At 33.7% G+C, this 21,392-nt stretch overlaps 4 protein-coding genes across 6 annotated transcripts in view; 3 read left to right on the top strand and 1 right to left on the bottom strand.

The window, feature by feature from the left end:
• LOC125827712 (floral homeotic protein PMADS 1) overlaps positions 1-21,392 on the bottom strand; it is a 305,579-nt gene that overhangs the window by 202,681 nt on the left and 81,506 nt on the right. Inside the window, exon 1 of one of the 2 annotated variants that reach the window (XM_049507039.1) lies at positions 3,237-3,251. The exons of the other annotated variant lie outside the window; for it this stretch is intronic. The gene's annotated coding sequence lies outside the window, so the exon portion shown is untranslated. Of the gene's footprint in view, positions 1-3,236; positions 3,252-21,392 lie in introns of those variants that run through there. 2 annotated transcript variants of the gene reach the window in all.
• On the top strand, positions 2,904-6,376 carry LOC125827720 (ubiquitin-conjugating enzyme 15). The gene is made up of 6 exons (XM_049507048.1): positions 2,904-3,011; positions 3,122-3,225; positions 3,377-3,479; positions 3,875-3,938; positions 5,720-5,808; positions 5,914-6,376. The coding sequence occupies exons 1-6, from the start codon at positions 2,982-2,984 to the stop codon at positions 6,007-6,009; spliced, it is 486 nt and encodes a 161-aa protein (XP_049363005.1). The 5' UTR covers positions 2,904-2,981; the 3' UTR covers positions 6,010-6,376.
• LOC125827684 (uncharacterized) lies at positions 7,252-12,887 on the top strand. The gene is made up of 10 exons (XM_049507003.1): positions 7,252-7,590; positions 7,683-7,750; positions 8,555-8,651; positions 8,729-8,857; positions 9,114-9,222; positions 9,319-9,463; positions 9,867-9,909; positions 10,649-10,822; positions 12,274-12,389; positions 12,537-12,887. The coding sequence occupies exons 1-9, from the start codon at positions 7,258-7,260 to the stop codon at positions 12,373-12,375; spliced, it is 1,200 nt and encodes a 399-aa protein (XP_049362960.1). The 5' UTR covers positions 7,252-7,257; the 3' UTR covers positions 12,376-12,389; positions 12,537-12,887.
• Positions 15,728-20,475, top strand: LOC125827655 (BEL1-like homeodomain protein 3). 2 transcript variants are annotated; one of them, XM_049506965.1, is made up of 6 exons: positions 15,728-15,799; positions 16,355-16,404; positions 16,871-17,883; positions 18,658-19,025; positions 19,116-19,176; positions 19,590-20,475. In XM_049506965.1, the coding sequence occupies exons 3-6, from the start codon at positions 16,975-16,977 to the stop codon at positions 20,235-20,237; spliced, it is 1,986 nt and encodes a 661-aa protein (XP_049362922.1). In that variant the 5' UTR covers positions 15,728-15,799; positions 16,355-16,404; positions 16,871-16,974; the 3' UTR covers positions 20,238-20,475. The 2 variants fall into 2 exon arrangements, with proteins under 2 accessions (XP_049362922.1, XP_049362924.1); XM_049506967.1 differs by lacking the exon at positions 15,728-15,799 and adding an exon at positions 16,031-16,144.

Genomic DNA, 21,392 nt, shown 5'->3' on the forward strand with positions numbered 1-21,392 from the left:
ATGTATATAGATTTGTATATGAGTTAATATATACAAATATTGCTTGAGGTATTTGTATATTTTGTATATTTAAGTACTATATTCATATACGCATACTCATATACGCATACTCATATACATGTAAATTTATAGTTATATACAAAGAAAATGCAAATACAAATATAGCTTATATATACAAATGTTTTAGTTTCGTATAAAAACATATAATAATATGCAACACTTAACTGAAACATTTTGTATCTTTAATTTTTTTTACAGGGAATTAGATTCATGCGCAAACATCCAATTTTGTATATTGATATTTGTATATTTTGTTAGTTATATACAATTTTTATTTTGAAGTCTATGTATAGGTTCTGCCTAAATCACACTTGTATATTGATATGTATTTATACAAATTGCTTGATGTATATATATATATATATATATATATACACATAAGTAATCGTATAAAATATAAAAAACTACTCGCATTAAAGAACACAATTGTATTCGAATCATATACAATACATATATACAAATCGTATCATTCAACTTTTTTTGGAACAAAAAAATTAGAATAGAATTGTTAATATACGATTTCCCTAATCTTGTATAAACGAATACAAATTTTTGCGAAACATTAGAATCAATAAAACAAAAATTATTCGTTATTCAAATTTTTAATTATATACTATACAAATTAATTGTATACTTTCTTGCCGCTTCAAAACATGAAGTTTCCTTGAAAGAAACGATTACCTGGAGTTGAATATACAAAATTATTGATTAAGGGGATGCTTCAGTCGTTTGAGGAGACAATATGTTATGGACTTTCTATCGTTGTAGAACTCTTTTTTGGAAAAAATATTTGATTTTGGATGTTTAGCTTAAATCATGGGATTATGTAAATTTTCTGTTGCCGTTTTTAGCGCTTATGATTCAATTTATTTAAAAAATAAATATTGTATAAATTTTTAACAAAAAAAAGAACAACTTTCACATATAACAAACACAAAATTCATATTTGTATGTTATAGCAAAGTTTGCATAATTGCGCTACATAACAAACATAAATATGTATATTTCGCTATACATATACAAAAGAAAGCAGTTGTATAATCTGCTTTGGTGTACATATACAAAAAGATCAATTGTATAAAGTGAGAGAGGCGAGTGAGCGGGCAAGATATGGGAGAGTGGCGAGCTAGATCTGGGAGAGGGGGAGAGAGGGGAACAAAAATATATGTATATATACAATTTTCACGCATTTTATACATTTGTGTTTTTGTATAAAGTGAGAGAGGCGAGTGAGAGAGCGAGATCTGGGAGAGTGGCGAGCAAGATCTGGGAGAGTGGTGAGCGAGATCTGGGAGAGGGGAACGAAAATATATGTATATATACAATTTTCTCTCGCTTTATACAAACACAAACGCATTTTATACAATTTGCGTTTTTTGTATAAAGTGAGAGAGGCGAGTGAGAGAGCGAGATTTGGGAGAGGGGAACGAAAATATATGTATATATACAATTTTCTCTCACTTTATACAAACACAAACGCACTTTATACACTTGCGTTTGTATAAAAAATGAGAGAGGCGAGGTAGAGAACGAGAGTGGCGAGCGAGATTCACCAGGAGAGAGGTGAAATAACAACAGTTTGCTATGATGTACAATTAAATCAAACTATATTTATAGCATTTAATTTGAATTAGTAATTTGCTATTATATACAATTTCCCAAAAAAAAAAGCGTTATATACAAAATAAATGCTTAATAGCAAACTAAACTATATCCATGAAAAGTAATTATATAAATTATACCCATAGAGTGATATTTTGAAAAATCTGTTTGCTATAAATGAAATTTTCCCTTTTATGAAATCTGACCTCTTTTTTCTTCTTCATATTTTAGGTCGAATTTCTTTTTGTTTATTATTTGTTTATAAGACCTTATGACTTTTTTTCTTTTGGTCTGAGACCTTATGACTTTGACAAGCCGGTCTATTTCCCTTTTATTCCGTTTAATAGTTGAAAATATATATATTTTTTTTTCGATAACTCCTTAAAATACAAAATCCTAATAAAATAGTTCATACATAATTAGTTTTCAAAAATTTAAGCCCAAATCAATAAATTTCATACGATATAAAGATATGTTGGCATATGCTGTTTTAAGTCTTTTGAAAGAACGCGTTTCATACTCTGGGATGAAATCAATCGATGTTGTGTCCTAATTGTCACTTATTGATTTAAAAAAGATAAATACTAATGAGTTTATAGATTTGAGTGAGCTCTCCATTTCATGGATTGGTGATTTGGACTAAGCTTTTCTGATTAAATATATAATAATTGATATTAAACTAGGTCGAGCAACATCGTAAAACAATAACTCGTAGTGATTTTATAAAATAAGAACCTCATCACGAATAAGATCAAATTTAATTAACCAACCAACTAAATTAACATGTAATTTGAGTTCGTAATTACTTTTTGTATGACATAAAAAGATAAAATGTAAATTAAAATGTGAAATATATGGAATCAAACAAAAATGTCAAATCTAGACCAAATCTTTTTTTCTTTATTCCAAATCTAATGCATCAAAAAATAAAAGATATGTAAAACTTTTTAACATCCAATAAACGAATAAACTTTTTCCAAAATCCCACGTGGACCTTTTGTCACGTGACTCCTCCTACAACATTCTCCACGTGTCCAAATCTAACGGTGAAACTCACGTGACTATCCATCTCACCAGAAAAAACCCCATTGACCCGATTTGATCACTTTCTGTAACAAAATCTCCTTCTTTTTTAATTTACAAAATCACCCAATTACTTTTCATAATTACAAAACAAGCCCCTAAAATTTCTCATCACTTACATTTTATACCCCAATAAATTTTTACTTAAATTAATCCACTCGACGTTAACTCTACGCAGACCAGTTCCTTTTTTCATCTTTTTCTCTTCCTGTAAGAACTCACACCCCATCGACGCCATGACTAGTCCTTCTGCTTCATCTCGCAAGGTTTGTTTTTATGTCTATTTGTTAAAAAAAATTGAATCTTTTATGAATTATATGAACTTTTTTTTTGTTTTTGGTAAAATGGGGTTGTTGATTGAGTTGAAATGTTGTAGGTTTTGAGCAAGATCGCTTGTAATCGGTTGCAAAAAGAGCTAATGGAATGGCAGGTTAATCCTCCTGCTGGATTTAAACACAAAGTTACTGATAATCTTCAAAGGTATTATTTGCTCTTTTTTTTTTTTTTTTTTTCTGAAATTGATTTTTGTGTTGAATTTCAAGAAAAGGGTAGATTGGAAAAAGGAAAAAGATTTCAGCTTTATTGATTTTTTTCATGAATTGTTTGGATTTCTTGTGTTTTTGTGTGGTAGATGGATCATTGAAGTGAATGGGGCACCAGGAACTTTGTATGCTAATGAGATGTATCAGCTTCAGGTTGATTTTCCTGAGCATTACCCTATGGAAGCCCCTCAAGTGAGTTTTCCTCTTTTTTATTTAGTATAATTTATGACGAAAATTTTGTCTTGCTGTTTTTGTAGCTTAATTTTAGGATCAAAATTTTGTTTGGTTGAAGATATAAGCAGTAGATATTATCAGTTGCTATATGAAGGAATTTCTAGATTTTTTCAGTATGGTGAAGTGCAACATTGATTTAAAGGGGAATACTTGAGATATTTCTTTATTGCTATAATAAACTAATAGAAATACTTTAATATATATTTGTGTTTTTGTGTTGGTTTAACAGCTTTAAATACTTCAATGGGGAGTCTGATTCCTGTTGTCGTATGTTTGGAATGCAAAATATTAGTTTGCTTGTTTGATATAGTAATTTTCTTCTTTAAAAGTTATTTTATCTCTTGACTTGACAGGTTGTTTTTATCCATCCAGCTCCATCGCATCCTCACATTTATAGCAATGGACATATCTGTTTAGGTTTGTTTTCCCATCCTATGCAAAACATTTGTTTGCTCATTTGGTCTTAATTGCTTACTATGATGCAATAGCGTAAAGTAATCTATGTGGCACTTGAATATGTAAGGAACAGAAACTGCATATATCTTATAACTGTACAACCTGAGATGAGTAAGAACTGAGAAGCATTTTCCCCCTATTTCCTCAGCATGGCTGTTTCACAACGGTATCTTGAATTAGTACGATTATTTGATTGCAATTGTGCTAAGTGTCATGCTGTTGCCCCTGTTGTTTCCTTGATTATGGTTCTCTGTTTTTATTTTGTTTCATGTACTAGTATGTTGCTTCTCAACAAGCAAGTTGAGTAAAGATGAAATCTTGCCTATATATGGTTATTTTGATTTGGCTCTGTGGACTTGTGGTGCATTCTTTCGTTTGTGTATGTGTGTGTTGAACTCATGTTTGTGGAAATGAATATGAAAATAAATTAGCGTTTAACATCTCCTGGATATTTTGAAGCTTAAATTTGACCCGCTTGGTCAAATCTTTGATTCCTATTTTACACATAATGACACTCCTTTATAAGAACGGCATACCATTTTAAGACCGCAAGATTCATAAGGTACTTTTGGTATGTTATACACACCTTCAACTTTGTGGTCAGTCAATCTAAGATACATAAAATGAAACGGAGGAAGTAGTATATTATAGTGCCGATTCTATAATTATTCTACGACTAGTTTTCTTGTTTCCGGGTAATATTCTTGTACCGTGGAAAATTCCTCTTGAACTATGTATCATAATCATTTGTTAAATTCTCTTCACAAGTTTATAAAGTAATCCCGGGTAAGTGGAGATGGGTAGAAAAACCCAGGTCCATTATCTACTGAGTTTCGAATCGTGCACTACTTGGCCCTTGGGGTTTCTCGGCTATAAAAAAAAAGGTAATCCTGGGGTTCATGAATTGCAGCAATAACTCTCCTATTTTAGCATGTTTAGGAGTTGATGGATTCTTGTATTCCCGATTCCATGACTAGCTCATCCTTCTACATGTTGGCATCATTTAGCTCAAGGTTATAAACTATTATGTTGTGTACTTGGCATCATCCTCTTGTTCTCTTCGCATTTGTTATACTTTGTCTTTATCCACTTTGTTCTTATTTATCTTTTATTGTGAGAAGAGTGTGGGTTGTGGTTGGTGGTCATTGGGGGCCTTAATTTTTCTAGCTAGTAGTCACTAGTATGGCTAGTTAACCTTTATTGCTGATACTGCCATGTTATTTAGGTAGACACCTCTGTAACATGCTTTGTTGGAAGAGGTGTCAGGTGGTGCTGTAGAATACTGATTTTGCAAAGACCAGGCTGATGTAGTGCGTACGAGCAGAGCTAACATGTTGGTGGGGAATAGACTCTTTAGTCATCAGCTTATACATTGGCCCCTCTGGAATGTCTAGCTCTTTGGTTTTGGAGCCACAACCCACAAGCTAGACCTGATACTTTCAGATAACACAGACTTACTGCGCTGAACAGAAACATGAGCATGTTATGATCTTAAACTGATCTATATCTGTCAATTCTACTTAAGAGGAGTATGACTTATTTCTGTAGCACGCCACCCGCTTCTCCAACTAACAGACTTATGTATTATATGGTTGAATGTTACTCTGTATGATGTCTATTTATGTGCTGCACAGGATTTTGGTTATAGAGTTGTCATAATATGCCAACATCCCAACTAAAAAAATATGTAATAATATGTATGATTCAGTATTGACTGTTGTGTTGGTGCTGGTTGATTGCAGATATCCTGTATGATTCATGGTCCCCTGCCATGACTGTAAGTTCCATCTGCATCAGCATTCTCTCAATGTTGTCTAGCTCAACTGTGAAGGTTCGTTAGCAGTGCATTTCAATTGAATTTTACATTTGTCATGGACTTTTAACCTTTTGAGATCAAGACCTCATATTTATCTTGCCTGTTTTGGGGTTTTAACAGCAACGTCCTGCGGACAACGATCGCTATGTGAAGAACTGCAAAAACGGCAGGTCTCCCAAGGAGACGAGATGGTGGTTCCATGACGATAAAGTGTAGTAACATTAGCTACACATGATTGCAACAGTAGTGACTCCAACTCCCATACCAACTGAAAAGTTCTCTTTTCCCTCCCAAAAAGCAAAGAGAATTTGGTTTATAAAACAAATAGTAATAGAAGAACAACCGACATTCTGAATTTGCCAGTTTGCATTCTATGCTGAGCAAAATTTTATAGCTGCTATTAAGCAGCCTTTACTTGTATAGCAGTGTTAGTGCTTCTGGTTGAATGTGATACAGAAGCATAGGTTGGAAAATTGTGTTTTATGCTATAATAGCTGTGGCCTTAAAACCCAGCCCTTTGTCGTCCACCTTAGCGTGCGATGTACCTATGTATCTAACTTTGCTTTGCTTGATTAAAAGTTGGGAGTTAAAAGTTCTACTATGAAAGTGTATATGACTTTCCAGTGCTTGATTCTCTGCATATGAAATACAAGCTTTGCTAAGCTTACAACCTTTGTGGTCATTTTCTGAACGTAACTGCAACACTTTATAATCATTGCCTGGTGTTGAACCAAAAACTTTTAGTGTCTTTCGGTAAAAACATATGTAGGTAGTGGTGTAAGGTCCCTCCCTAGAACCCGCTTATGGGACTACACTTAGGTTTGTTGTTGTTGCCTTTAGGTGTTGAGCCAAAAGCTTAAAACTCCAAATTTGGTAGATTATTTATATTCAGTATAAGAACAAAACTATGTTTAAGCTTTAAGATTTATGTTCCAAATTAGCTTATACCATTCTATGTTCTATCGTTTTAGATAATGCAATTCTTCACATAACTAGTACTAATATATGTTTCACGAGAGAACAACTACATAATTAGATATATTACAAATGAATTTAAACTATGCATCCAACTCTTATTAAAAATCAGTAGTCACTAGTATTTCCTACCCTAAAAATCCTTAGCAATGAAGTAGTGCTTCATCCTTATAATCAAGAATGAGGATGTTTGTTAGGTCAAAATATTTTCTCGAAAATTTCTTTAAGATGAGGAAAGTAACTTTTTTAATGCACATAGCAAAAATAAGTTTCATAAATATCATTTTAAGTTTATTGTCTCTTCTCCGCCATTTATTGCCCTGAACTTCACTTCTCACCCCATCTCATATCTATATTCTTTTATACTGTTTTGCTACACTATATAAGGATATATTCTTATTGGACACAAAATTAAGTAAGAAATTAGTTATTTTTCATGAAAATATTTTTTTCGGTACCGAACACACCGTTTTTTCTGACTAAATTTGGATGATAGCTAAATTTCTAATTAGTGGAAATCCCCCCAAAATTTCAAGTAATCTGCAAAAGGGCTCTTGTTTTTCTGGAATAGAAGAATCAAGAATGGTGATACGGCGCTATAATCCCATAGCCATGTTTTCCTCCTCCGTCTTCACCCCATTTCCCCGGCAGCAGTTTTACAGATGCCCTTTTCCAATATTCACTCAATCTCTGCAACCCCACATCCTTCTTTCTACCACTCTCCCTAGACATTTCACCCTTTCATTCTATTCTAACACTGCTCAAACCACCACTGCTGATACCCCTGATGAACTGCAGCATCAGCTATCAAACTCTAAACAAGTAAAGTTTCTATCTTTGTCTTTCTTGATTTCAATTTTTGACTTTCTGAGCTGGTTCTATTGTGAATTAATTCCTTTTACCCTTTGTTATAGTCCCCTTTGAAACCAGGTTTGTATCTCGTGGGAACCCCAATTGGCAATCTTGAAGATATTACTCTCAGGTAAATAAATCACTTGGATGCTTTACTAAATGGAGCATGACAGTAGCTAGTGCAGACCCACCCTGCCCCTTTGGCCTGAACTATACATTATAGCTGAGTAAATGCGTGAAGACACACGTTGTTTGGTAGAGTGTATAAGAATAGTACTGAATAGACTATATTAGTATTAGTAATGTGGAGATTAGTTTTATCTTATTCATTATTTGGTTTGGTGTATTAAGGGAAGTTCTGTCTTTAACCATGTTTATCCATGTATTTATAGTCCTTGTTTAGTTATACACCCTAAAATATAGTATAGGGTGTTTATACATATACTAAAAATCCTACCAAACAAAGGATTGAATTATACCATGACTAGTCTATGTATTGTCGTTTTTAATATGTTCTGCCAAACGACCCCTAAGTTAAAAACTAATGTCACAAGGTGGAAGAATAGCATTACACCTGTAGTGTTTCATGGATGTTAAACATCAACTGCTATTGCATCTCAATCTTGAGCTAGTCGAGGGTCTGCTATATGAATGAATCTTCAGGTTCTGTTAACTTGGTCCTAGTTTCATTCTAATATGAGTTTTCTAACTCTAGAGGTTCTCTGTATGTGTTACATAAATGTATGATAGATATTATAGTTGAACAATTTGAATTGTATTTAGAATAAGTTCGCGAACATTGCATGTATTTGCCTCTGCTTAGGAATGGATTAATTATTGGTGTTTTCGAAGCTCTAATCTTGAAATTTGGATGTCAAGATTTTTCTTTCTTCTATATTCTTGGCCTTTTTGGTGAATTTTTCGATGCTTACAGGGCTTTGCGGGTCTTGAAATCAGCAGATGTGATTCTTTCAGAAGATACAAGGCATTCTGGAAAATTACTGCACTATTACAACATTAAAACTCCTCTTGTAAGTCACTTTTGGGTTATACTTGGTACTTTTCTTAGAGTGCTTGTTTGTGTCAAGGAATAAACTTGAGGTTTCAGCTCAGTTATCACAAGTTTAACGAGTCTCAAAGAGCACAAGTGGTGCTGAGGAAATTACAAGATGGTGAGATTGTCGCCCTGATCAGTGATGCTGGCACACCAGGCATCAGTGACCCTGGAATGGAACTGGTGAGCAAGTAAATCCTTGATAATGATCTTATGTATCATTCATTCTTACTCCCAATTGTGTTGAATATCCATTACTATAGGCTATTTCTTAGGAGAAATATATTAGTAGTTATTTGTGTACCATTAGAACCATGGTTGTGACATACAGTGCGGAATATATATATTTGCGGAAAGTGCAGTAATTAGGTTCTCAGGCTTCACGTCCCACATCTTGTCTATTGAAAGATATGCATGTGAAATATTTTTTAAATTGTAGGCAAAGCTGTGCGCGGATAAAAATATACCTGTTGTTCCTATCCCTGGGCCTTCTGCTGTGGTAACTGCTCTTTCGGCCTCTGGCTTACCTACGAATGAGTTCTCATTTGGTAATGCTCTGATACACTGTGTTTTTTATTTTCTAAATTTCAAGATATTGAGTGAAATATAGGTAAAATTGATTCACATGTTGTCTCATTATGCAGTTGGTTTTCTTCCAAAACATAATTCTTCGAGGAAGGAAAGGCTGATACTTTCAGCAAATGAATCAGCCACACAAATCTTCTTCATTCCACCTCACAAGCTTTCTCAATTTCTTGAAGAGGCTGCTGCTATATTTGGTGAGAGTAGGTAAATCTCTTTTGTTCATGGTTTTATACTCAACTATAGTGTGCACAAATCTAAGAATCCCCCTGACACTCCTTGTATCAAATAAGAACTGACACTTACACTTAAATATCCTCATCATATCTTGGTTAGCTGCATGGCATGGAAATCAGTGGTTGCAATTGTTTCGTTCCTCTTTGCTAAATTTCAGAAATTTGCTGTAGTAATTTTGCTTCCTTAAGTTGGCGGAGGGACCTCAACATGCAGGGGAGAGGGTGTAAACATTTCCCCACCCTCCACCGAGCTCCCCCTTTCCCCCTTCTCACAAAAATATAAAAGTCAATTAGGGATGAAGAATTCATTCTTCCACTTTTACAATTCAGTTACTTTCACATGTTACTATTTTACATTTTATGCTTCAATGTAGGCAGTGTGTCATGGCTCGGGAGATGACCAAAGTTCATGAGGAGGTAAGTTTATGATTTAAGCTTTCTATCCCAGGAAGTTCCCATTATTTCATTATCATGCTTGTTATATCTAGAAGCTAGTGCATAAGTAACTATCTAAACTGGAAGAGGAATAAGTGCGCTCACAGATATTTCGAAGAGGGGTAGACAGCAATATTTGTTTCTTCTGGAAGAATACCGGGTTGGGTTTTCCTCTCTGTGTATTGTGTGTTTCAACACTATAAAATAGTTCATATGTTGGTTAAGCTTTCGTGTTTTCCGGTGTACTCTCTTGTTGTATGTCAGCACTGGCTTGTATAATTAGTAAGATTGATTTGAATTATTAAAAAAAGTAGCAACCTACACTGTAAACAGAATTTTAAAAGATACAGAAAGGGGGGGGGGGGGGGCGCTCACTCTCCTCAAGAAAGAAACTAATCTCATTATAGAAATAAAAAATTGATCATCTCACTGACCAGTCTACCAGTCATTTTATGCATCATAACTATACTAAGTATTTGAGACTTTGTGGATCGAATACACACACATCTTCCTATGCTGAATTAATGCTCTGATGTTTAAATTAGTGAAGCATCTTCGCATGTAACGCTGCAACCTTGTTAGTGATTTTAAAATCTTTTTGAGCTGTTCAATTGACAAGAAGTGACTCATTGCAAAAGGACAAAGGAAAGAAATCACTATTGTACTTACCTCATGTTGTTCCTGGTGTCTTAACTTAAGTATTGTTATTCAAATTGATTAGTTCTGGCGTGGCACCATTGACAAAGCAAAAGAGGCTTTCTTGGCGCACCAACCGAAGGGTGAAATTACTTTCTTGATTGAAGGCAAATCGACCAGTACAGATGAGGGCCCATCAGAGTCCCAGCTGGAGAACGAGTTGAGAGAGCTGATTGCGGAGGGACATTCTCTTTCAATGGTAGTTAACTTTTCCCAATGTGCAGATTTTGTTTCTTCAGATCTTACTCTGTAGAGAAATCAAAATTTTCCTGAGTGTTTGCATAGTGTTAGAATAGGATTGTATATACATATTCAAACACATAGTTTAGTTAAGATTAATAGTTACCACACTTACCTTGAAAATCTCTTAATTCGAAGTTGTTCAGAGAGACTCAAGGAGTCAATTACATACTTATTTTGATCAACTTTCTTAAATTTATTTGGTCATTCTGATTTCTGGTAAAGGTTTGGAAGTTTTTTTTTCTGGCTCTCTTCTTCTAGGTTGTGAAGGATTATAGTCCATCGAGTTTCCAATATTTTATAGTATATCTGAGAACAAAAAACCCACACATGAGGACTAGTCGAGTTAAAATACAATGAGTAGGCACCTTGGATATTACTGAAAAGATCCGTTCTGCATAAAAATAACTTTTCCGGAGATGAAATGGAATTCGTAAGGGTCCAGCCATATTGTTAGACTTTCATTTTGTTCTATAAGCATGATTTTTCTTTCTAGTTTGCCTTATTTCTATATTTTTATACCATACAAAATTTCAGTACCTTTGAAGTATGATCCTCTATTGAATTAAAATCTATTGAGGAGGCACCTTCGATATTACTGAAAAGATCCTTCTACTATGTCTATATAAATAACCTTTCTGGAGATGTTAATAAAATTCTCTTGGGTCGCCTAACATTGATACTTATTTTTTGTTTTCTAAGCACGATTTTTGTTTCTACTTTGCCTTGTTTCTACTATCTTATACTAACCAAAATTTCAGTAACTTTTTGGTCTTGTTTAATAAGTAACTCTCCACCTACCATCCCATTCTTTTGGTGTTTACTTTAGTTACATTTTACCATCAAAATTTGGTGGCTAATTCCATGAAAGAACCATGCCTGCAAATTCACTTGCTCAAAAATTCAGAAGCTGTGTCACATCAATTTGTTGTAAATCCTATTTTTTTACTCATTTTTGTGGTTAACTTGATTAAATCAAAACACCTTTCAAGTAAATATGTAAATGATATTGCTGTTATATGGAAAATTTGTCTCAAAACACCTCTCTGATCTCTCATTTTACTGATGATTTAAGTCTATAGTTAGAAGAGCAGTTTTGCGGCTCAGGCATGCGTTTCCTTGCACATCGTTTTATATTCTTTTCTGCAAAGAGGGAACTAAATATCATTAAGTGGATGTAACTAGAATGATAGAATTATATACTTGACAATGATACTGGATCTTACAATATTTAGCAACAAATTGATGGACATGACTGAGTTTACCTAATAACGCCCTGTAACGGTGCATTGAGATGCAACTTGTAGTTAGGTGATATTTACATCGCAGAAGTTTTGTCATTGCAACACTTAGTCTTTGTATGATTTGAATCTTGATCCTCACTACCTAGAAGATATCATTTGATCACAGGCAGTCAAGTTGGTAGCAAGTGGAAAGTTGATGAAACGGAAAGCAATATATTCTCTTGCATTGAGGAAATTCGGAGGACAACTAGAATCAGAGGATGACTAGACTAACTCTATCCGGTGAGTGTCTTGTCTGTCTGTTACCTTCTCTCTCCCAACCACTACCCCACCATCCTCCCAAAATTAAGAAAACGGAAAGATTACTCTGTTGCTTTCATTGTAATTTAAGTAACAACTTATGTTTATGGTTGCTTTGATGTTGATCAGTTTGATATTTTCTCCAACTGCTTTGATTAGGAAAGAGGTTTTCTGCTATCTTCCATGTCCGTATGATTAGCAGAGTGCAAGTTAAGGCAAATGGAGTTCAGCACACTATCTATGACTGTTTTAGTATGTGTTTGACTGAATTTTATACTAATGTGGATACCATGGAGTTAAAAACTTTCTTGTTATAGGAAAATGACATGAAATTTGGTAAGAGAGCAACAGTAGCAAACAATTCTTTGTTAAGCAGTCACATATATCACATCTGATTAGTTTTTTCTTCTTATTGTACTTGGAGCTGCAATTTTGTATCTGTCAACATTTTTCGATTAGTTTTTGTACAAAAATCGCGCTCATTTGAGGCAGATCAAGTAGTTTTATGTTAGTCTTTGTCAGGTGCCATTTTTGGTATATTGAATTATTAGTGAACAATCAGTTTTAACACATCTCCTGTAGTTTTGTTGTCCTTCAATTTATTGCTCTTGTGCTTCAATTATCATGCTATTTATTGTAGTTACTGGTCCTTTTCCCAGGAGGCTTTGCCATGCTTTTGGTAGTATATTGTCATGATTTCTTGACTGCCGTCATGTCTTTTTTGGATATGCTTTTATATACCTTTTCTTGAGCCGAGGGTCTATTAGAACACTCTACTCTTTTCGGACCTTACTTGTGGGTTATACTAGATACGTTGTTGTAATCAGTTTCAACTCATGTTTGAGCAACTTGTATTTATATTCATATAAAAATATGTTTTTAATACTGAAAAGTTATCTCCATCTTGTTCTACTAGAAGAAGTTACCTACCTTAATATATATTTAACCAAAAAAAATTACAGACCAAACTTTTCAAGATATATTTTTGTGAGAGACATTTTATTTCATTATACCAAACAGAAAGTGGTAAAGTTACAAGTTTTCTTTATACCAACTTTTCACTTTTGGTGTTAGACTTTTTGCAAGCAACAAAAACCATTTAAAAATCTTTTCCAAGCAGTCATTTGCTAAATTAATTCTAAAACATATTCTTTTAATATTTCTCTTAGCAAAAAATAATTATAAAAAAAATCTTAGGGGTTTGTTTATTCCTAAAGTCAAACATTTCCTTTTCACTAAAATAAAATTCTCTCTTTTAGAAAATTAAATTAAAGTTTCTCTTAGAAAATCCTTGGGTTTTTCTATTCCACAGTCAAACATTTTTATTTTTTTTATTTAATTAAAAATCCTCTCTTTTACAATATAAGAATGGAAAAAGCTGACTATTGTGGACTTTGTTATTACGCTTTCTTTGAGGAATAATAAGTCGGCAAATGCTTTAAAAACTTAAGCTATTATTGTAGCCTTTAGAATATTCACTTTTTTTTTTTTTCGCAATATCAATTTTGGGGTCGATTAATCTAAATTCATTCAATCGAAATCCTAATTTAGGAGCGGTAATGTGTTCATGACTTAAGTTAACTTCATACTTAAGATTTAAATTCGAGATTATTTTATCAAGACGTTAAAGAATACATATCGCTACATCATAATATTTGGCAATCTAGATATAATTTACTGATAATCCATAACTTAACATATTAAAATAAATAAACACACACTAAAAAACTAAAAAGATATTTCTATTCACATGATCCAAGGAAACTACCAAAGTGGTCGGCTGGTCACTACATAATTAATCAAATGTATTCTGATGATGTGTACTTTGTAATAATAAATTAATAATCTCCTTAATAATTATTAATATTTTATAAAAAAAATTACCATTAGGTTAACTTATGTCACAACACGCAATTTTCAATTCAAGACTTATATGACAAGTTGAAAAATTTAATAATAATATGCGATATTTAGGTTTCTATTCATAGATCAAAAGTTTTAAAATTATGAAATATGAAAATTCTTAAGTACTCAATCACAAATTTCAATTATTTTCATCAGATGAAGATGAAAGAGGAAGCAAATACTATGCTATTAATGGAGTTTGAAGTATGAACTTTTCATTTTAACTGTTTGACAGAAAACTCACTAAGTGAACTAGCCTTCAACTTCACTTTTTTCTATTTAATTTTTAATACTTTTTTGTTATTGAAAATTTTAATAAGTCATATCAAAACACCAACTTAATATAACAATTTCTCAGATTATTATCTATATATATATACCTATAATTTAAAAAGATAATTACGTGCAATTGTACTAAACTGATGTGTAAATATACTACTTAAACAATGTAACGTTTGAATAACATTCTTTCTAGTTTCTACCATTCAATTCCAAATCATTATTATTATATTAAATAGAAAAGTTGGAAAAGACACGTAACCCGCTTTGTATTTTCCGAAATATGCGCATAAGATATCGTCCGTTTGTTTGATAGCCATCAAATTAAAGCTCGATTCAATTTAAATAATATTAAATATTATAATATTAAAATTAATTTTTTCTAATAAAAATAAAAATATTTTTTTAATGAAGACAACTTTATTAACAGAGCTCAAACTCGAGTCTATGGCCATACCTTTGTATACACGTCTCTTTAGACTTTGTGACTTTTGTCATTGTTTTCTTCCTTACCACTTTTTTCAAATCGTCTCTTTTCCACACACTGAACAACAGGTGGATAATGAGGGCCCTACTCTTGAGGAATTTTGTGTTATAGAAATACACATAGGTAGATTTTTCTTTTCTTAAATTGAAAATTAAAATGTAAGAACTAGTGGACTAGATTTTTAATAAATAGTCCATGGATTATTTAGTACATTAAATTTTCTTGGTTCATTTATAGAGTGTTAAAAATGAAGATATGATGTAAAAATAACATTTTTTTTTATAACAACTAAAAAGAAAAATTCATCGCATAAATTAGGACATAAAAACACTTGTTTTACTTATTTTATTTTGGTGTTGATGTCCCACATTTGATTTAGTATAAAAGTATAACAAGAATCCAATATCAAACTACACCTCCTATTTATTTCCAAAATAAAAATACAATCAAACATAAAATAAAATAATGTATCAATTATTATTTCAGGAAAGACCTTTCTCCTCCAAACACTGAACAACAGTTGGGTTCTTAAGGACCTATAATTTTTTAAGGGTGGGACCATCTCAAGGGAATTTTGAGATATATAGAAATACATAGTGTATGGTGTGTATCACACCTATACATTGTATTATATAATATTATATATGTAGAAAAATAGAAAAAAAGAAGCAACTACCTAACCAAAGCAAGCTGTATCATCAAACTGTTTAACAACACTTTGGTAACTACTAAGAACAACAAACTTTGTTTAATAGTTTAGTTTTAAGACTAAAGATCAAATTTTTATGTTCTTGGTTTAGGTCTACCAACTGGTGGTTACTGATTCAGACCCTTAACCATAAAAAAAAATCACAATATTCTCCTCACCAAGATAAAAACAACTACCATCACAATACCAATTTTTTGTTCTTAGGAAAAACCCCTCAAAAAAAAAAAGAAGCTTCTGGTTTTTTTTTTTTGAGTTTTGAGGTGGCACTTTGAGACCCCACTTGAGAAAAGTTTGGTATTATTGAAAAGGAATATATAATTATTGTTTTTGGTTTTGATGTAATTTCAAGAATGGAAGGTTGGAGTTGCTTTTTCTTGTTTTTTTCATGATTGTTGTTTGTTTTTTGAATATTTTTTTGGTTGGTGTCATTGTTCAATGATAAGGAGGGGTTGTTGGGCTTAGGATCTTTGAGATTATTTTTTGTCTCCATATTGGGAAGCTTTGGTTTTGAGCCAATTAGGGGTTGTGTTTTTTTTTCAATCACTCTCTTTCTTTTTCTCTGTGCAGTGTGTGCTCCCTCTATTGAAAGCACAAAGATTTGTTCTTTCACTTTCCAGGTAATTTCAATTCTTTGCCCTATCCTTTTCATTTCTATATTTTATTATAGTACTTGTGTAGTTAAGTAATGTTATGAAGTTCTTTTCTTGATTATGATGATGGAATTTGATTTTGTTGTTTTTTAATATGGTGGAATTTCTATACCTACTGTTGTTGTAGTGGTGTTTGATCATTTCATATTCTTAATCTTTATGATAATCTGATGGAAAAGAAACAAACTTTCTTTTGATGATTCTTTGTCTTTCCCTACCCCCAAGAGGCTCAATAGTGTTCTGACTTACCCTCTAGCGCGACTAGAATTAGTGTTGGTGTTCAAACACTTGAGCAAGCCCCACTTGTCTAAAACATGTTTTGATGTTGTTTCTGATATTAAGTAGTTAATTGATGATACTGTTTCTTCGAAACTTGGTTTTCGTTGCTATGAAGAGCCTGTTGGCTGAATTCTGTTTTCGTCTTCATTGACAGTTCCTAAAGAATTTCTTCCAACAAGAGGCTAATGATTTGTAGTTCAAGCGAGTGATTCGAGGAGAAACCTGTGATTATCGAGACATAAATAGGGAATAGATATAATGTCTGCTTACTATTCAAATTTGTCCAATCAAAGAGAGGGCTTGTCAATGTCTTTTTTGCCAGACCAGAAATTTGCTTCTTATCAGTCAACTGGTCTTTCTGATAGTCCGGTTCATCTAAACCAGCATTCTGCATCAGTCTCATATTCGGAGTTGCCTGGTCAAAACTATGGTGAAGTTCAAACAATGAAAGACAAAGATGAGATGTTATTCATTCCACCAACCAGTGAATCAGGAGGTATGCAACCAATTGGTAGGGTGGTGAATGCTGTACCAAACTTTTTGGAGAACTCAGTTATGATGGATCCTCATTCTTTTCCAATGAAACAGCTTCTTGTGCCTAACGGTGAACAAAGCCTTCAAAATCAAGGATTATCTCTTAGTTTGGGTACACAAGTTCCTCCTTCGCTTCATGTGTATTCATATCAAGATGACTATACGAATTCTAGTCTATCTTCTCTAGTGGGTACCCATGTTTTGCACTCGGAGCAGGGATCGGAAAACAAGGAATCTAAAGTTGCTGAGTATTTGTCATTTGATCTAGCTGGAGGAACTAGAGCTGCAAATAATCCCCAAAGCTCCATGACCCTTAGAGAATTAAACTCTGGTGTACATTCGCATGTAGGATCAGGAGCTGCAGCAGCCATTTACAATTCCAAATATCTAAAGGCTGTTCAAGATTTGCTTGATGAAGTAGTTAATGTTCAAGAAGCTCTAAAACAATCAGATAAACTACGTAACTTCAATTTGCTCGGCCATGATCGCTCAAAAGAAGCTGATTTTAAATCTAGTAGTTCAGCTACTGGTATATCTGGTGATCATAATAATTCAACTAAAGGTGAACTTTCAGCTACAGAACGACACGATCTTGAGAGCAAGATGACAAAGCTCTTTTCGATGTTAGATGAGGTAAATTTCTTGCTTGTAATGCCTATAGATACATGTCGCACTGATCTCTTAGCATGGATCCATGTCCAAGCTGATTTATTTGTATTTTGGTTTTGACAAATAATGTGTTAAGAGGTAAAACTAACTGACTAGGAAAATGAACTTGGAATTTGTTCGGCTCTAGCCTAGACATGAATTCCTTCTATGTGACTACTGAGGTTCTACATTCCTTCTTTTTTATCTTTGTATTCCTCACCTATAGACTTTAACATCTTCGTTGAATTGCACAGTTAGATGTTCCTGTAATCTTCCGTTGCTCCTAAATATTCATAAAACATTTGCATTGTCTGTAAATTTGTCATATATGGATGAAGGACTTCTCTGAAAATTGTTGTTCTTTCACAGATGTTGAACACAGAGCATGTCCAAAGCCACTGCTTTTGTGCTTTGCAAGTCTTTTTTAACATTAGCTCCAAATAACTCTACTGGAAATAGTCTTCAGAAGAATTAAATCTCCAAAAAAATATTTCTTTTATTAAGACGATCTGTTTGTGTCTTTGAATGAAAAAATGGGAAGAAATTTCGAGAATTTAAAATATTTCTATCCCAGTTTTGAAATCATGAACAGGTTTTGTTTCAAAGTTTCCATTTGTTGTGCTACTTAAGTGCTTGCTATATAAATTCTTTGTACATTCTTTGACTAATTCAGTTTCTACTTGACCTCTATCTTTTATATGGATGCGGAAAAATTGTCTGAAAGATACCTTGTCAATTGTGATTATAATTTTGTTGTAGGTGGATAGGAGATACAAAGAATATTACCAGCAGATGCAAGTAGTGGTATCTTCGTTTGAGATGGTTGCTGGACTTGGTGCAGCTAAACCATACACATCACTTGCCCTTAAAACCATATCTCGCCAGTTTCGCTGCTTGAGGGACGCAATCAAGAAGCAGATACAAGTTACACGTCGAAGCTTGGGGGAGCAGGGTGATAGTCAAGGGGAAAGGTTATATCGTCTCCGTTATGTGGACCAGCAATTGAGGCAGCAAAGGTCCCTTCAGCAATTTGGAATGATGCGCCAGCCTTGGAGGCCACAGAGGGGCCTTCCAGAGACTGCTGTTTCAGTCCTTCGTGCTTGGCTTTTTGAACATTTCCTCCATCCGTATGTCTCTCTTTTTCTTTTTTTTTTCCCTATTGACTTGTCATCTGTTAACATGCATTCTGATTCATTTTAGTCTTGGTGTTTCTTCAGCTACCCAAAAGATTCCGAGAAAATCATGCTGGCGAGGCAAACAGGTTTAACGAGAAGTCAGGTATGTTTATCCATGGCTATTCCACTTTGAAGCATAAAAGCAACTTAACACTCTTTTATATGGAACTGACAAATCTAGTATTGATTTTGGAACAAAGATTTGTTCCAGTTACACTGTATAAAAATTCTCGGACAAAACCTATCACCATGTATTTTCTTATAACATTCCATCTGTACTTCTTAGGGGTCGTTTGATAGGATTAGTTCATCAAACCAAATAGTGGATAAGAACTAATCTCAGTTACTTATCCCAACTTTGTTAAAACACCATATCCCGTACTATTCGTATACACTCTACCAAACGACCCGTTAACTGTTAGTTCAGTATTAAACTTGGCATTGAATTTAAGGAGACATCTTAATGCTCAAGTGATAGTCAGCTATCTAACTAATGAAACTTGTGCTTTGAGTCAGGTGGCAAACTGGTTCATAAATGCTCGAGTGCGTCTTTGGAAGCCCATGATTGAAGACATGTACAAGGAAGAGTTTGGTGTGGCAGAAGCAGGATCCGGAGCTTCACCAGAACGAGTACCACTAGACTCCAAAGAGAAATCAATAGCTGAAAACACAGGAGAAGAGATTCCAGAAAGCTTTACTACTCCAGCTGCTAACTGCAGTCATCTCGATCCATCTGACGAGTCAAGTAATATTGTTACTAATGTACACAACAATTCATTTACAGCCAAATTTAGCTTCCAAGACGGTGTTTATGAACATGAGAGGATTGATTGTGGATCAAGTAAGTTGCAGAGCGAACAAATTCCTATTGCTCATGGCTTTGGTCCTAAACCGACTAGTGACGGAAGCATCATTGGTGCTGTCAACACATACCATCCTTCCATGTTAGGTGACATAATGGGCAATCAAGTATCACTCGCTCTGCGTCTGCAAAACAGTCAAATGGACCAGCAGCCAATGTCTGGTAGGCCACAGTTAAGACAGGACGATAAGACGGATTCTACTCATGTGGACATTAGTAAAGGTGAGTACTACTATATCGATCCAGTAAACCAGCAAGAAAGGTTCTCAGGTCCTCATCTTCTATCCGATTTTGTAGTGTAAAAAAATGATATCTTGCATATATTGGTTATAAGACTTTTTTCCACTTATTGTATCAACGAGAAGTGGGTTACCAATTATGTAAATATACTATTGGATAATCCATCTGTATAATAGTGAGGACATTGTGAATGTTAGTCTAGAGATAGAATCCTCAATTGATACACATATTGTAATTTTGTATTTGAATATGAGAATAAAGCTTGCAGAGAATATGAAATTGTAAGTTTCTGTTCCACCATTAGTGTATGGATTCTTGAATATTGAGTGATCAGGAGACGTTCTTCCTCATGATCAATCTGAAGTGCTAGTCTACTGCCAAATTTTCTCGGAGATCAAATACATTGCAAGGAGGTCAACATCATCCTTTGTTCAAGAAACACTTCGTTTCAGCCCTCGAATCAAGTAAGAAAAACTCAGACACAAGTGTAGAGAGATACTTGGAGTTGCACTTGAGATAAAAAAATGATTTTTTTTTCTCTTATACTTATTTCGGGGAGAGATTATTAGGTCTACGTACACTTCTACCCTCTCCACACTTTGCTCAGGAGACTACACTTGGATTTGTTGTTGTTACTTATTTTGTGATTGCACTTATTTGTTTCCTCTATTCAGAGTTTGTACAGGTTTTGAAGACTTGTAGATTGTGGAGGCCATGGGCTCTGAGTTTTAAGATTGACAATCTTTTCTGTAACATTAGATTTGTACCTGTACACTACTACTCTCTAGCACTCATATTTTGGTGTGGTGTTAATTTTTGTCACTATATCTGTATTGTGTAACTTGCCATTATGATTCAAAGGGTAAAAAGTGAATCTTTATGATGATGTTAATATTCACCAAAGAAGATTACAATGAAAGCACAACTTTCTGCTGATAAAATTCATTCAGCTATTCAGATTTGTGGCAGACACTTTAATCAGTGAGTGGGCCTTTAGTAGGTTTCTAGCAACCAATATAATTAAGGAATGAGAGAGTGACAACTGGAAAGGCCAATAGAACAAAGATAGTAATCATTACACCACCATCACAAATTCACAACTAACCAAACTTCCAAATTAGTGGTTGAGCCAGAATTTTTAATATACATGCCACTTAAATCATCTTTTTTCTGAATTAGCTTTCCCGACAAGTGAGGTTTGCTCAAGTTGTTGAGCA

Source organism: Solanum verrucosum, unplaced genomic scaffold, assembly GCF_900185275.1.
Source record: "Solanum verrucosum unplaced genomic scaffold, falcon-dt-bn FXZP01000064.1, whole genome shotgun sequence".
Lineage (NCBI taxonomy): Eukaryota > Viridiplantae > Streptophyta > Magnoliopsida > Solanales > Solanaceae > Solanum > Solanum verrucosum.